Source organism: Drosophila hydei, unplaced genomic scaffold, assembly GCF_003285905.1.
Source record: "Drosophila hydei strain 15085-1641.00,03,60 unplaced genomic scaffold, DhydRS2 tig00008119-arrow-pilon, whole genome shotgun sequence".
NCBI lineage: Eukaryota > Metazoa > Arthropoda > Insecta > Diptera > Drosophilidae > Drosophila > Drosophila hydei.
The window spans coordinates 8,682,236-8,696,655 of record NW_022045830.1 but is presented as its reverse complement, the minus strand read 5'-3'; the positions used below and the strand labels follow the sequence as shown (position 1 = coordinate 8,696,655).

General features: G+C 40.8%; 2 protein-coding genes and 3 non-coding genes across 7 annotated transcripts; 2 read left to right on the top strand and 3 right to left on the bottom strand.

Annotated features, from left to right (window-relative positions):
* Positions 1-4,547: 4,547 nt before the first annotated feature.
* Positions 4,548-4,629, bottom strand: Trnas-gcu. The gene has a single exon. It is a non-coding gene; the product is annotated as a tRNA-Ser (tRNA).
* A 351-nt stretch (positions 4,630-4,980) lies between these two features.
* Positions 4,981-5,062, top strand: Trnas-gcu. The gene has a single exon. It is a non-coding gene; the product is annotated as a tRNA-Ser (tRNA).
* A 140-nt stretch (positions 5,063-5,202) lies between these two features.
* Positions 5,203-5,284, bottom strand: Trnas-gcu. Its single transcript has one exon. It is a non-coding gene; the product is annotated as a tRNA-Ser (tRNA).
* Positions 5,285-8,255: 2,971 nt separating this feature from the next.
* On the top strand, positions 8,256-9,373 carry LOC111603637. Its single transcript, XM_030224860.1, has one exon. The coding sequence runs from the start codon at positions 8,277-8,279 to the stop codon at positions 9,306-9,308; it is 1,032 nt and encodes a 343-aa protein (XP_030080720.1). The 5' UTR covers positions 8,256-8,276; the 3' UTR covers positions 9,309-9,373.
* A 218-nt stretch (positions 9,374-9,591) lies between these two features.
* LOC111603638 (2,3-bisphosphoglycerate-dependent phosphoglycerate mutase) lies at positions 9,592-12,550 on the bottom strand. 3 transcript variants are annotated; one of them, XM_023321307.2, is made up of 4 exons: positions 11,973-12,550; positions 11,017-11,129; positions 9,890-10,384; positions 9,592-9,832 (listed from the first exon to the last, which is right to left on the bottom strand). In XM_023321307.2, the coding sequence occupies exons 1-4, from the start codon at positions 12,005-12,007 to the stop codon at positions 9,669-9,671; spliced, it is 807 nt and encodes a 268-aa protein (XP_023177075.2). In that variant the 5' UTR covers positions 12,008-12,550; the 3' UTR covers positions 9,592-9,668. The 3 variants fall into 3 exon arrangements, with proteins under 3 accessions (XP_023177075.2, XP_023177076.2, XP_023177078.2); XM_023321308.2 differs by having other exon boundaries at positions 12,118-12,550; XM_023321310.2 differs by lacking the exon at positions 11,973-12,550 and adding an exon at positions 11,240-11,856.
* Positions 12,551-14,420: the final 1,870 nt, after the last annotated feature.

Here is a 14,420-nt window from a genome sequence, read left to right as displayed (position 1 = left end):
CTCACTTTATAAGTCGCGTACTTGATTGCAGCAGCAGCAACAGCAGCAGCTGTCTGTAATATTTATTGAATTTATTTGCCAATGATGAGCCGTTAATTATTATCGAGTGTCCTTGCTTTGCGGTTGTTGTGAAATTTCAAATATGTGCATAAATTATATTGCCAGATGACGGACACTTCAGTATTTCAATTCAAAATCTTTTATTGACTTTTGCTTCTGGATGCTGGATGCTGGCAGTTTGTTTGTCAAGTACTTTATGATCACGATTTTAGACACGCTCCTGGCACTCGGTTTCCGATTCCCGGATTCAAAAACTTCAATTTTATACGTTGCTTAGCGCGCAGCGTTTGTTTTCGGACGTTGTGAACGCCTCGAAGAGCGGCAAATAAATGAGATCTGCGGACTATGTGTAATTTGTTTTTTTTTTTCTTCTTAAATCCAAAATCACTTTGCTGCCGCAGTCGGCGTCGGCTGCTGTTTTCGTCGACGACGTCGTCGTTGCCGAGCTGCGACGTCATCAACTTGGACTTGCTCGAATGCTTGGCTGTAAGTGTGAGCGCTCAGTTGCCGGCTGAGCTCAACTCGTATCGATGTGTGTGAGGTCCGACACGATCTTGATGATGAGCCAGCCGAACGAAGTGCATCAATTTGCTAGTTTATTGTTTGCCCGCTTACTGTTACAGTTTGCCATTGCACTTTGCGGGTTTTGCCTTACCTCGCTTCGCAGTGCTCTGCTCTGCTCTGCTTTGCCACTTGGCTGACAAATTCAACAGGCCGACCAGGCGAATTGATCCATTTCCATTGCCTTCGCCGTCGCCAGTTGGAAAGTGTCAGAGCAAGGAAACTCTATATCATCAACCGGCCAGTCATGTACTTAGTTTTTGATTAAATTACCAACTACCAACTGCCAACTGGCAACTGGCAACTGGCAACTGTCAACTGCAACAGGTATTGCTATCTCGGCTACCGTCTTGGCTGCTTTTGTCTTTCCGATTTGTGCACAAATTAGTTACAAATGAACCTACGACAACAAAGGCTGCTGGGTAACACGAAGCTCTTGTGCAAATCAGGTTGTTATTGACAGGCCACCGCATGCCACAGAGCTGAAGCTGGACCTGTGCGTGTGCCGCTTAAAGGGTTTTTTTTTCAGTTTTTAGTTTTTAGTTTTGCATACAGGAATTGGCGCCACAGGCGTTACCCAAGCTCATTTTAAATGCCATTGCGTGATGTGTTGACGTTTGTCTCTCGTCTCTCGTCTCGCGATCTGTGCTGTTGGCCAGGTTAGTGGCCCGCTTTCCTGACCTTTTCGACCATTGTGGAAGTTGACTTCCAAACTTTGACCCAGTCTGTCAGTGGGAAGTCGTCTGTGATTAGCAAAATTGATAGCCAACTTCCATTTCTTTTGGTCTAAGTCGCTGTTGCCAGCTACCTAGTTTTATGGCCGCTAATTAAAATGATAAAAACAACAGTCAAGTGTGCTGCTGTTTGGCGTTATGTAAACACCATTCGCCCCATGTACCAAGCACTTTCTCATCTTTCACCAACTGAAGCAAACACTAATTGGCCAACGTTTCTAACAGCAGCAATTACATGTGTCTATCCGAGTGTCTAACTAATTAAAGTGCAACCTTTTTTGGTCGTTTTTTTTTTTTATTTTATTTTACTACTGCCTGTGCTCTGTACAAACAAATGACATAACCGCAAATACATCATTTGGCATTTGGTTAGCTCCCGGTCACAGTGGATTGGCAATCAAAACACCTTTAAATATTAATTAGCCGTGCCGGCAGCATCGGCAGGCTCATCAGCATCGACAGCTTCTCGCTTCCCCCTGTCAGCAATTACGCGTGGCCAATGTATACAAAAGTGTGTGCTGAAGTGCGTAAACTCTCGCATACCAGCAGCAGCAGCAGCAGCAGCAGCTTGAACGAATTTGTATACCTGCTCGATGGCTGCAGAGTCTAATCTAACTAACTGCACGCAGCTTAGTACAAGTACAAGAACAGCAAGTTCTATCTGGCGCTGGCATAATTGTTAACGATTAGACAACACAAATCACGAACGGGAGCCACAGACAGAGCCAGAGCCAGAGCCAGAGTAGCTCTCGTATCTTATGTCTGCAGCAGTTCCATCTAGCGATTCGTGTGAGCTAAGCTGGGAATTGTTAAGAGTAATATGTTTAATGCTGACGGAAGCAATATAGATAGATAGTCAGAAGCACGAGACAATGACAATGACGTTGGCAAAGGCGATGGCGATGGCGATGCCAAGTTCTAGACGAACTAATCAAGAAGCTCCAGCAAATATATGACAGACAGCCAGACGGAGCTGACTGAGGCACTTGCGTGTTTGAAGTAGTGCATTAAAAACGGCTTTCAAACAACTGTTTCACTCTGACAGTCTAGAACATTGGCCATTTATGTGGCTAACGTTTTCATTAGCATTAGTCAGAGTACAAGTTGATGGCTGGAACACCCACCCATGGCTAAGGTTAAGGCCATCGCTACGTCACTCTTGAAATGTGTTCATAAATATGTATGTGTGTGCAGGTGTGTGCAGGTGTGTGCAGGTGTGTGTGTTTGTGTGTACCTAATTATAAGTAGTTTCACATTTTATTGTCGATAAATTGGCAAGTTCATTAAACCCATTCGCCGGCAAACGATTAAGCTGATTCAGCCGCCTAACTGGCCTTTGTCTCTTGGCTTGATTTTGATTTCGAGGCGCTTGGCATGTGGCCACCGCCATTTAATTGCCACCCGGCTTTCGCGCTGTGCACTCGGAATGAAGTTGTCATCCATCGCTGTTAGCGTCTTATGCAATGCTAAAAATCTCGTTCCATCTGTTTTTGTGTGCATTTTTCTGAGTAATTTCTTACACAAGATTGGGGTCAGCATTGGATGGCAATTGCTTTGACTCTGACTTTCGTTGAAAGTTAAATATTTGTAGAGCAGACGAAAGGAAATGCAACGAAAGGAAAATAAGCAGCGTTTCATCTGCAGCCGTACAAATACAATGTTTCTCGATCGCTTTGCAGGGTATGCTGCGATCTTGATAACTAATTAATGAAATCAAATAAATTTCAGATCTTGATATGAGTTGGATAAAGTCTTAAGTTCTACAAATATATAGAAAATATAAAATATTTACATAAATGATTAAATAGATATGGAAAGAGCAAAAACATTATTGTGCAGGGTATGCACAAGTCGAGCATTCCATGCATTGTCGCTGCCATATTTATTTATGTTATTATTATTATTACTTTGCTGTTGTTTTTTGTACTCTTTTTGTGAAAGTGCCAAGTGACCACAAGCAAAAAGGTTAAACTGGGCGCCGAAGCGTGCCCTGCACTGGGCTTTGATCGCTGTTAAAACTAGGCTGCTGCATATTGAGTTAAGTGGAGGCTGTTATTTGAAGTTATTTGAAGGCAGAAATATGACAGTGGAATATGAATTTAGCTGCATTCTCAATTATTTCCCTATAATATATATAGATCTAGCTATACATATATATTAATTTTTATAGCAGTCGCTTTCACACCACCCACATCGGGTTGCATTTACGATTTGCTCACTATATCTCAATTACTTTATATCCGCACTAAACACAAAACTTTCCAATTTCCTGACAATTGGAGCAAACGATTGATAGTTAAGTTTTATTGCCTTTGCTGATTTATAATTGCAGGAGATTTCCACACGTCGCCCGCTGCAGATGCAGGTGCAGGTGGAGGCAAAAAATGTAACCACAAAACTTCTACGGGTTTTCGCAACTAACGAACAAGAAATATGTTTTATCGCTCGAAAGCCGTTGGCGAAAATCAACAATGGCAAACATTTTATAAATTTTTTACTATATTTATGTACGATCTTGGGATAGTGGCAATTGTATTAAATGGATTAATTAGTCGCCGCAAATGAATGGAAAAGAAATCATTCGAAATGAATTTAATTGCTCCAGCGCTCTTTACTACTTCAAGCCGCAACAGCAACGATCATTATTTCAATTGTCTTTTAATGTTGTTATTGTATATTAGATATTGCTTCTTCTTTTTGTTGGTCGGCTTAAATACCTGCGCCTACGTCTACCAAATTCTTCCCAATTATTGTGGATTCCCGCATGTGCTCGACGAGACGACGACCTTGAAGCAAACGACAGTATCTTGGATCAAAGTCAATAAACTTAGGAGGTTCTAGCGAATACACTTACTAAGCAGCTTCCCCACATTCACATCCATATCCACATCTTGTTGACACTTAACTTGTTATCAATGTATCTTTTCCCATTTCGTTTATATCACTACCCGGGCTGGTCATTAAACGTCCCCTGTGGCGCAGAAGAGTGGCCATAAAAACTTTAGATTCAATTGAAATAAGACAAGCATCTCGCCTGCAAAGCGATTTAAAACTATGTAGCGGGTTTTGGCTTATGAATTGGAACTTAATTTATGAACTTATTCAGCTGCAAAAACGTTGCTCCTAAATATAGTATATAACTAATTTTAAAAATAGTATTAAAGTAAAAATAAGAAATTGCAAAAAGTAATTCGACGAGGATGGGATTCGAACCCACGCGTGCAGAGCACATTGGATTAGCAGTCCAACGCCTTAACCACTCGGCCACCTCGTCACGTGTCAAGGGTAGTTCTAAGATTCTACAAGTCATAGTCGGCGAGAGCGAAATGATTTATATCTAAAGCAGTGCAATCGTATGAAAAGCAGTGTATTAGAATCATTAGCAGTGCAAGCAGTGTACACTTATTACAACTTTATAGTATATAATTATTAATCAATAAGTTATTATATTTAACATATGTACAGAAATTGAATTTTGTATATATATGTAAAGTAAAAAGTTAATATGAAAATAAATATTTTATACATTATTATCATAAAGAATTAGTGATGCTATATTATAGCACTGCTTGCTCTTTAATCAAGCTGTGCATCAAGTAATCAACTAGTTGCGAAGGTCGCATATGACGAGGTGGCCGAGAGGTTAAGGCGTTGGACTGCTAATCCAATGTGCTCTGCACGCGTGGGTTCGAATCCCATCCTCGTCGATATAAAATTTTTTTTATATGAAGCAAAAATATTTAATAAATTAATTAATTACAGTTACTAACAATTTTGATAAATTCTTTCATTATGCCACAATACAATTTTAATTGTATATTAAAAGAAAATTACCAAAAATTAAATTCGACGAGGATGGGATTCGAACCCACGCGTGCAGAGCACATTGGATTAGCAGTCCAACGCCTTAACCACTCGGCCACCTCGTCTTGTTGGCTGCCGGCGGCCCAATGAGACTTCTGAACTCTCTGAGAACAGTATTGTGTTTGCTCAATAAACGAACAATAATTATGTCAATAGAAATGCCGTAATTACAAAAACAATGAATAATTTTGTGTGCTCGGCTAAGTGATTGCCCGGGCAACGCATAAAAAATCACCTGTTTGCGGTTAAAGAAAGTAGCCAAGTGATGGCGCGTGTTTCGTGGTTTCTGGAGTGCAGTCTAAGTGCTTTAATTATTCGGCAATAGAGGTGAACTTTAGCTCTTATACACTGCACAAACAGAGTATATCGGTTGCGTAATCAAGCTTTCATTTAGACATGTTATTTAATATTATGAGTTGCTGATAAGTTCCAAATCTCTTTGAGAACATTTTGTTGCCGCTTATCACTAAACTAATTTACTATTTCGAGGTGTTTTAAGACAACAGAGACCCATAGATTATGATAAGAATTGCGATTATTTAGCAGCGCGTTTATTTGAGGGAGTGTAAGAGTATATCAAAGAGAGACACAAGTTTTGTGTATTTTATTCATTGAATCAATTTGTTTGCTTAAGCACTATAGAACACAGTGCCTGAAAGGGTTCTTCTTTTTAGATCTCTGGTATACTATGGGTGCCGCTGGCTGACCTAGTTATTTATTTATGTATTTTTTTTGCGCACTTTGCAAATAACCAAAGTTTGCCGAAAAAAAAACAAACAAACAAACAAATCAAAAGTAGTTTACTTTAAATGTGCTGCGACTGCGACTGCTCTGGCTGATGCTGATGATGATGATGTGGATGAAGATGAATTCGAAAAGTAACTGGCCTAAGTATGCGTATGTCCAGTTGTCAACAGTTGCCATCGTCGTCGTCGTCGTCGTCTTGGTGTTAATGAACCCTATTGCCTGATAGCTGATAGTTGATAGTTGTTTACGTTTACGTTTGCCTTTATGTACGTTCCAATTGCCGGCATTTACACCTAGTGCGACACATCGGCTTCGTTAGGAAAGTGTGCCCAAGTTTGATGATGCGCAGGCACGCGTGTTTATATTTAGCTGCTGCTGCTGGAGCTGCACAAAAAGCCCGCTGTCGGGTGATAGTCACGTGCACAAGGACATTCCAAGGCTAATTACGTTGGCGCGTCGCCTGCGTTGAGGAGCGCGGGCTGGGCTCTAACATGGCCTGACTCGGCTCTATTATAGCACCACCCGTTCATTATTATTGTTGTTGCAGCCTCTCTCTATCAGTCTATCTCCCTCTTGCTGCCCGTTGTCGCTCGTTTGCCAGTAGCTGCAGCAGCAGCATCACAATCTGCGGCATCCAAGCACAAACGTGTAGCATGGGTATCTTCAGCTGTATCTGCATCTTTGCATCTGCGTGGTTGTCTCCAGTTGCAGTTACAGTCGCCAGCAGTCGCCGCTTAATTAGCTATGTAATTTATTATGGCCCTAATCTGTAGGAGAGCAGCGCAAGCGCAGCAGCAACGGCGCCGGCGCCAACGCCAACGCCGCTGGCATTGACAAATAAACAAATTATTTATATTAGATTATTAATATTAAGCACAGCATCCCAGTTGTGCAAAAGTCAGGGAGCGCCTATCTATGTTTATCGGCCTGTCTATAAAATCAACATAATTATAGGACGCCAACTCTCTCTCTCTCTCCATCTCTTTCTCTTTACCTGTGGCTGGCAGAGGCTTGGCCCAGGGCAAGGGCTTATGGCTGGCATTAACCAAGAATTATACAGACAATAAAGATGCACACTATCTCTGTGCAGATGTGTGTATGCATTACAGTCGTCTTACATATGTTCGTACATCGAGGTAATCGCACAATTATGCCCAATTATGCAACAGTTGTTCGTGACTGGGGCGCTGCTGCAGTTACAGATACACAGGTGCTTAAGCTTGGCGCTAAGCAGATCGCTTTCTGGATATCGTTGACTAATGAGCCCTCGGCTGCTCCCCCTCCCGCCCGGCGTCAGTGTCATAAAAATTAAAATACATAATCGCGGGCGTCAGTTACAAGGCATGCAGACATACGAGCCCATAATTAACATTTCTCGGATCATTTTTTTCTTCACTCATTTAATTTGCTGCAATTGCATGTGCAGCTGACACGGGGCCATTGACACTAGTGTGCGATTATAATTATATTTATGTACATATGCTAACGTTTGGGCTGGCAGCAATTAGCCGATTTATCACCTGGGAGCGACCCCAGAACCGAACTCACCAAACAGATGGAAACTGCAACAGCAGCAGCAGCAGCAGCAACAGCTTTTGGCCAGCTTCTAACTGCTTGGGCCAGCTCTCGCCTCTTGGCGCTTGGCCAGTTCTGCGCCTGCGCAGCGACGACGTCGACTGCGCCGTCTTAGCCAATATAAAGCGCAGCTTCTAAGCGCGCTCAGACTTATTGTCAGCTCAGAGCGTCTGTGGTGCAGTTCATCCGTTCTTTCGCGCAGCTCGACAGGATCCAGAATCCTGTTCAGACTCAGACATCGAGAAGCTCGTCGACTCACAAGTACGCAGCGCCCAAACATTGTGAATAGTTTTGAAAAAGAAAAGTGCATTTCAATTGTGAATGGAAAAGCGCGCAAAAATCATTTGCTAAAGTTTTAATTCGACTAAAAATTTATATAAAAATATTTAATTGTAAAAGAATTTAAATGGCATCAACAATTTGGAAAATTATTGTTTTTAATTTCATACCAACTTTTTATTTTTTAAATTTGCAAATTTTGCTGTGGGCGTGGCAAAGAAGATCTGTTAAAGTTTTTGTACGGCTTGCGTTTGAGAGCTATGTATAATATAGATATAGATTATATAGCTATATAATCGAGCTATATATTTTTTTCTATTAAACAATATCGAGTAACGAAACGGAAAATACATTGAGTCTAGAATCTGAAGATAATCGTGATCTTAGGAATTCTAAATTAACTAACTTTCCTTGATCAATTTAACTTTCTATATCTTTACAGTTAACGCCGTAGCCATGTCAATTCTGCGCCTTTTGCTGGCTTTGCTGCTGATCTGCTCCACGCAGGCTGCCAATCTGTCGCAGCTGGTCAAGAAGCAGACCCAGCCGAAGCAGCCGCAGTTGCCGCAAGCATCGCAGCAGCAGCAGCAGGCAGCCGCAGCTGCGTATGCGCATGAGCCGGAGCTGCCAGCCGAGCAGCAGCAGCAGGACATCAAGAGCGAAGAGGAGGATGATCCGTATCAAATGCTGCACGAGTTCAAGCAGGACTCGCGTTTGCCAGCCTCAGCAACGAACTATGCTTGGAATCCATATACAGCAGCCTCTGCCGCTGCCGCCGCTAATTCTTTTGAGAGCATGGCACCGCCTGCACCGGCTATGCCCATGCCCAAGATGCTGCCCTTCATTGGGTATGCTCAGCCGCTGCTAATACCCTTTCCGCTGTACATAGCCCCGGACATGTTCTATCCCACCTATCCGGGCGCCAGCAATGAACTGGAGGATGTGGTCATGTCTCGTGCAGCCGGCGATCGTCGTCCTCCCGCTGCTCAGGCAGCTCGTAACTCGCCCATTTACTATGTGCGCCTGCCGCCCACGCCGTACATGTTTGTGCCCACCAACCTGGCACCGGCTCCGTTTACCAACAGCTTCTCGCCCCTGCTCACCTACCAGCCCATGCCCACGTTCTCCACCTTTGGCTCCGTCTTCAATCTGCCCGTCAACTTTCTGGCCAATGGCAAACCGTCCGGCATTTATCAGATGAATGGCGCAGCCAACGAACTGGCCTCATTTGCACCTGGATATGGCAGCAGCTTCAATGTGCGCCCGCCCACGCCCACTAATCCGTACAGGCCAGTTGCAGCCGCCAACTACGGCCATGCAGCCCCGCAGCAAAGCTTCGGCCTGGCCTCGCTGCCAGCTCCGCAGCAGGACTCCAAGCTGACGTCCCTGAAGCGCCCCTTTCTGTTCAACGGCCGCCCCGAGGACATCTATATACTGCCCAACAATCTGAACTCGCTGTACAACTACAACGAGCAGAACTACTACTGACATTGCGTGGGCGTGGCAGCAACTAAAAGTATTACTAAATGCACTTCAAACTAATTAACAATAAAATTGCATACAAAAAGTTTTATTTGTCTTTCTTTTTTCAAATGATAACTTATCTTCTAGGTTGATCATCAAGTCATAAGGTTAACAAATATCTTATCTCGTGAGGCCCTTTGTGGCTTATCAGCTGTTATCAATGAGGAAGCATCTTAAATTAAAAGACAACTTGATAAAGTTTGTATTTAACAAGAAATAAAAATGAAAAGTAAAAAAGGCGAAAAAGTCGGATAAATACAAAAATTATATAATATGGTCTTAGGGTTAAATACTTGGTTCTTTTATAACAAACTTTTTACATCTTCAATCGCCAATGGCCGCGACTTTCTTCTTCATTTTCTCAATATATTCGAGATCGCCCAAATATTTGAGACCCCCATTAAGCTTCCCGGTCTTGATATTGAAATCGTATATCATTGGCACACAATTGGGAATGTTGACCTTTTCAATCTGCTCTTCAGTCATATCTAAGAGCGAAATGTATTTGGAGACGTCGCAAGAGTTGAGGAATTGTTTTAACATACCTTCAATTAGTTTAATCAGAGATCTGGCAATGGTGCCATGGACAACGACCAACAGACGCGTACCCTTTTGGATGTCCTTTTTGATCTCTAGCCAAACGGGGCTGACGCGATCCACGCACATGCGCATGGACTCGGTGAGGGGGAATTCAGTGGGTGGCACTTCCTGAAAGGCAGGATTGTTGGCAATCTGATAGTAGTAGATATTGGAGGTGTCGATGGCTGGCGGCAAGCCGTCGTAGTTGCGTCGCCAGCACTGCACCATCTCCTCGCCATACTCATTGGCCAGGGCGCGCTTATTAATCCCCGTCAAGTTGCCATAATGCCGCTCGTTCAGCCGCCAATCGGATACAATTGGCAAAAAGGAGCATTTCATTTCGCTTAATATCACTTCGACAGTTTCCCTCGAACGACAAAGCTTCGAGCAGTAAACCTTGTCGAAGGTCATTTTGGCTCGATTCAAGTTGGCAGCGGCCACGGAGCGCGCCTCCTCTATACCTATAACAAAAAGCGATTATTAGCATGAGAAGATCTTATAGTCAGAAATAGATCAATTGGTACATATTTGAGTCTCATTAGGTTAATCGTCGAATTTCAAAATCGAACGGAAATACGTATAAAAAAATTAATAAAATAAAATTAAAAAATGCAAAATTTACATTAAAATTTTTATTGGTATAAAAAGCTGAAAATCAGATTTACCAATAATTTTCAATTTTTTTTAATTTTAAATATTTTTTATTTTTTTTTTTTCAAAATAAATTTTCATATATAAATATATATAACTTTAAATGCCAATTAAACCAAAGCCGAAAAAGCTACCAAGTCTTAAATATACAATATTCATTTATGAAATAATGTTTTAAGGCTCGAAAATATACTCTATGGGGAAAAAATATATTATATTATATATATTTTATAGTATATTATATATATTATATTATAATATATATATTATATTATATATATTATATTATATATACTGGCATACAGTGTGATAGTAGAATAGATATATAAATGTATAAACTAAATAATGTATTAGCTGAGCAACTTAGCATTACGAACTTCATGACAAAAGTAGAATACCCTCGAGTAAGAGTATATTACTGTTATCAGCATTGTTAGCTTACCACCTGCACTGAGCGGCGCATCGTGCCAGCCGCAAAACAGATTCTTCAGATTGAATTCGCTCTCGCCATGGCGCACCAGTACAAGTTGATTCGATTTGACCATCAGTCTGTTCCTGAAGCGACAAACAGGTCATGTTTTATTAGTCAGCATGATTAACACTAGCGCCACGCATATTTGAATATTAACTAAAAGAATTGTTGTTGTTTATAGCACTAGAAATACCGTTTACAGCTCATCGAAAAAAAATGAGCAAAACTCCACTGCGAATTTACTTTTTGTTTAGCCGTCGTCGTATTCGATGCAGACCGTTTCTAATGAATTGCTTAGCAACTTTTTGTTGAGCCACGAGGCTTGAGTTGATACTTTTTTGAAACGCGCATACCGCACATTCTTTTGGCTAACATATCCGAAATAATTTGAGAGACGGAAAATAACAAAAATAAATAAAAAACAAAGTGAAGAGTCCACGCTCACATGCCAAAACCCAAACGAGACAAAACAAATTATAATTGCTTTTGGGTACACGCTGCTGACTGGCCCGACAGAGAGACAGACTAAAGCAGCGCACGCTTTGACTACGCTTTGTTCTGTTTTCGTCGTCTGTGTTTTGCTCGTCTCATTCGCCGTTTTCGAGGTATCAAATTTTTATTTGTTATTTCGCACTTCCTATTATTACTGTTGTTGCGGTTGCTATTGCTATTGCTGTCTGTCTCTCTGTCCCTGTCGTTGACATTGCATTAGCCTACATATTGGCATAGTTTGTTAATATTTTAGTATTGCTTTGCTGTTGGATCTACGCTTTATTGTTGAACCGCGCACTGAAAATAGCGCGCCAAAGCGACGCTCTTCTATGCCTTCGCGTGACTGCCTTGTCTCGTCTCGTCTCGTGTCGATTCGGCTCTCCACACTGTTCACCCCTCTCCCTCTCTTTTGCTCTTTCACACATTTTACTTACGCCTGGTATTGTAGCAGTTCAGAAAGCTCGCGCATGTTTTTGTTTTGGTCGTGTGGGTTTCGATAAATATTTGTTGACTTTTTGCGTAGCTTTAGATTTTGTTTTGTTTTTTTTTTAATTAGCAATTATAAGGTCAGTACGTTACAATTTAGTTTTCACAATTTTCCACATTACGGCGTCTCTTCTTTATAACTGTGCGCACTCTTTCTCTCTGTATTTATCTGTTTATTCTGTTTGAGACGTTTTGTTTATATAGTACGACTTCTGCCCGCAACTACGTTTGTTTTCCTATTGGCCACAGTTGAGTACTGCGCAAAATTCTTATTGGTAAAATATTAGCTGCTCAGCCGCCGTCGGCGTTGACGTTTTTAACGGCTGCGTCTCAGCAACTGATGCTGAGCCGGTTGTTGCGTTTTGTTATATTGAGTTCCGTAACTCGTTGGGTCCAAACGAAAAATCAATAAATGTACACGCATAAACAGGATCTAAACTTATGACAATTTTAGAAGCACAAATTTTAATTTGTTATTTAATTTTGTTACGGTAATATATGTGTTTGTCAGCCAACTGCGAGACGAACTACTTCTACATATTTGAAAAGATGTCTAAACTAAAATATTTACGGCTGAACACAATATAAAATATAAATAATACCATTCTTAGGACAAAAACACGAACAACAATTATTTTGTCTTTAAAATTATCTTAAAATTTGTTTTTATTTTTTATTTTTAAGTAATTACTTTACCACTGAGCACACGAAATCTATTTGAAAAAGCTCTTTTTATATATAATTTAAATCAAATTTGTTGTATAAGTATAAAAACAGAGAGAAAGAGAAATATTTGTGAGATTTCGTATATATAAACATTGAAGTGAATCGCAGCGCATTCACGAAAAACATTTATCGGCCAACAATTGGCTCGACTTTGATCTTGATATTGATCTCTGAGCTGCTATAATATACCCTTGGCAATTGTCCAATAAATGCTTATCGAAAGCTTTTTGCTAAAAAGTGCTGCAAACGTAGAAAATCAGTCAAATGGGTTTCTGAAATTGGTAAATTAATTGGTTTCTTGGAGGACTTGCATTATGTAATATATAGCTCAAAACCTTTGAACAAACACTTTAATTTATTTAAAATGCTTAAGAGTAAATATGTTTCCCATTTATTAGAATTAGGGCATAAGGCGCGAGTCTTATAAATTTATTATAACAGTACAACTTTTTTCCCCCATTTATAAGTTTTTCATTGCCTCAAACTGTGTCGAGCTAGAAGCGAATGACTGTGTTTTCCCATGGATCCCAAAAATGAACTTCAGTTCGAATTTGTTTTAGAATTTTACTTGATTATAGCTAGGCATGGTATGCAACTTAAAGGTAGATTATTTGCAATGTACCTCGCACAGTTATAGCTGCTGTCTTAGGATGAGATCAAAGCAAATAATGTTAAAATTTGTTAATATAAATATTATTACCTGCTTAAATTTTAATGCTCTTTTTGCTGTGCTATATCGATAAATTTAGACATTAAATAAAGAAAAGGAGAAAATTGAAAACTGAATTGGGTTAGGGTATTTTCTAGTCGCCTACATTTTTGTTCTCTGAAACAACTGTAATTTCTTAAAGATAAAGCTTAATGCTTAGTTTCATGGAATTCTCGCATGTCATCGATGTAATCTGAATGTTTTTATAATGAGTTTTGATAGTAAACACAGAAGTTCAACTAGAAGCAATTCTGGAAGCTGTGCAGCTGCCAAAAATGCCCAGCTTAAGGCCTTGAATATTATGTGGGTGTTCATAACTGTCTGTTTGTCAACTCATTTCGGTATTGTAAGTTGGCGCTGTCTTTGAGCCGCAGAAATCGAGCGTAAAAAAAAGAAACTTTCAAGTCATCCACCCCCCAGAGCCGATGGCATTTCCCAAAAGATCTCGACTCTGACGAAGGGCTGTCGGAGACCACGAATCCGTATAAAGGCCTAAGCCAGCCATGAGCGTGGCTCAGTTGGCAGCTCAACGTGCGTGAGCCTCTTGGTCGGGTCGCCGGTGTACATAACGATTGCAAACATCAGTTGATTTAGACGTGAATAAGAGTTTATGTACGTCTGTGCGTAATTGACAATATAATTGCACAGAATGCATTTTCCGGCAATTGGCGACTTCTATCAGCGTCTGCTGTTTCTGCTGCCCTTCTCAGCGAGTAGGTATTATTGTTAAATTGGGAGCTCTATCCACAAATCAATCAAGTGTGTCCATAGAATATCTACGACTGTCATTTACAATTGTATAATAAGTGCTGACAGCACAAGACCACATACGTGTGTGTATGTGTATGCGTGTTCAATGGGTCTTACGATCTGTAACGGTACATGCACCTTACGCACTGGGCGAATTTATGAGCCATCTCTAATCTAGTACTCTCGAATGCCACTTTAAGCACTCATAAAA

What these genes read in the sequence shown, in the direction of transcription:
- LOC111603638 (XM_023321307.2), bottom strand. Translation starts at nt 12,007, where the DNA reads ATGCGCGAGCTTTCTGAACTGCTACAATACCAGGC. An exon ending in TGCGCCGCTCAGTGCAGGTG is followed by an intron (nt 10,385 to 11,016) that starts GTAAGCTAACAA and finishes TTTTTGTTATAG; the next exon opens with GTATAGAGGAGGCGCGCTCC. An exon ending in TCTGATTAAACTAATTGAAG is followed by an intron (nt 9,833 to 9,889) that starts GTATGTTAAAAC and finishes TTTCGCTCTTAG; the next exon opens with ATATGACTGAAGAGCAGATT.
- LOC111603637 (XM_030224860.1), top strand. Translation starts at nt 8,277, where the DNA reads ATGTCAATTCTGCGCCTTTTGCTGGCTTTGCTGCTGATCTGCTCCACG.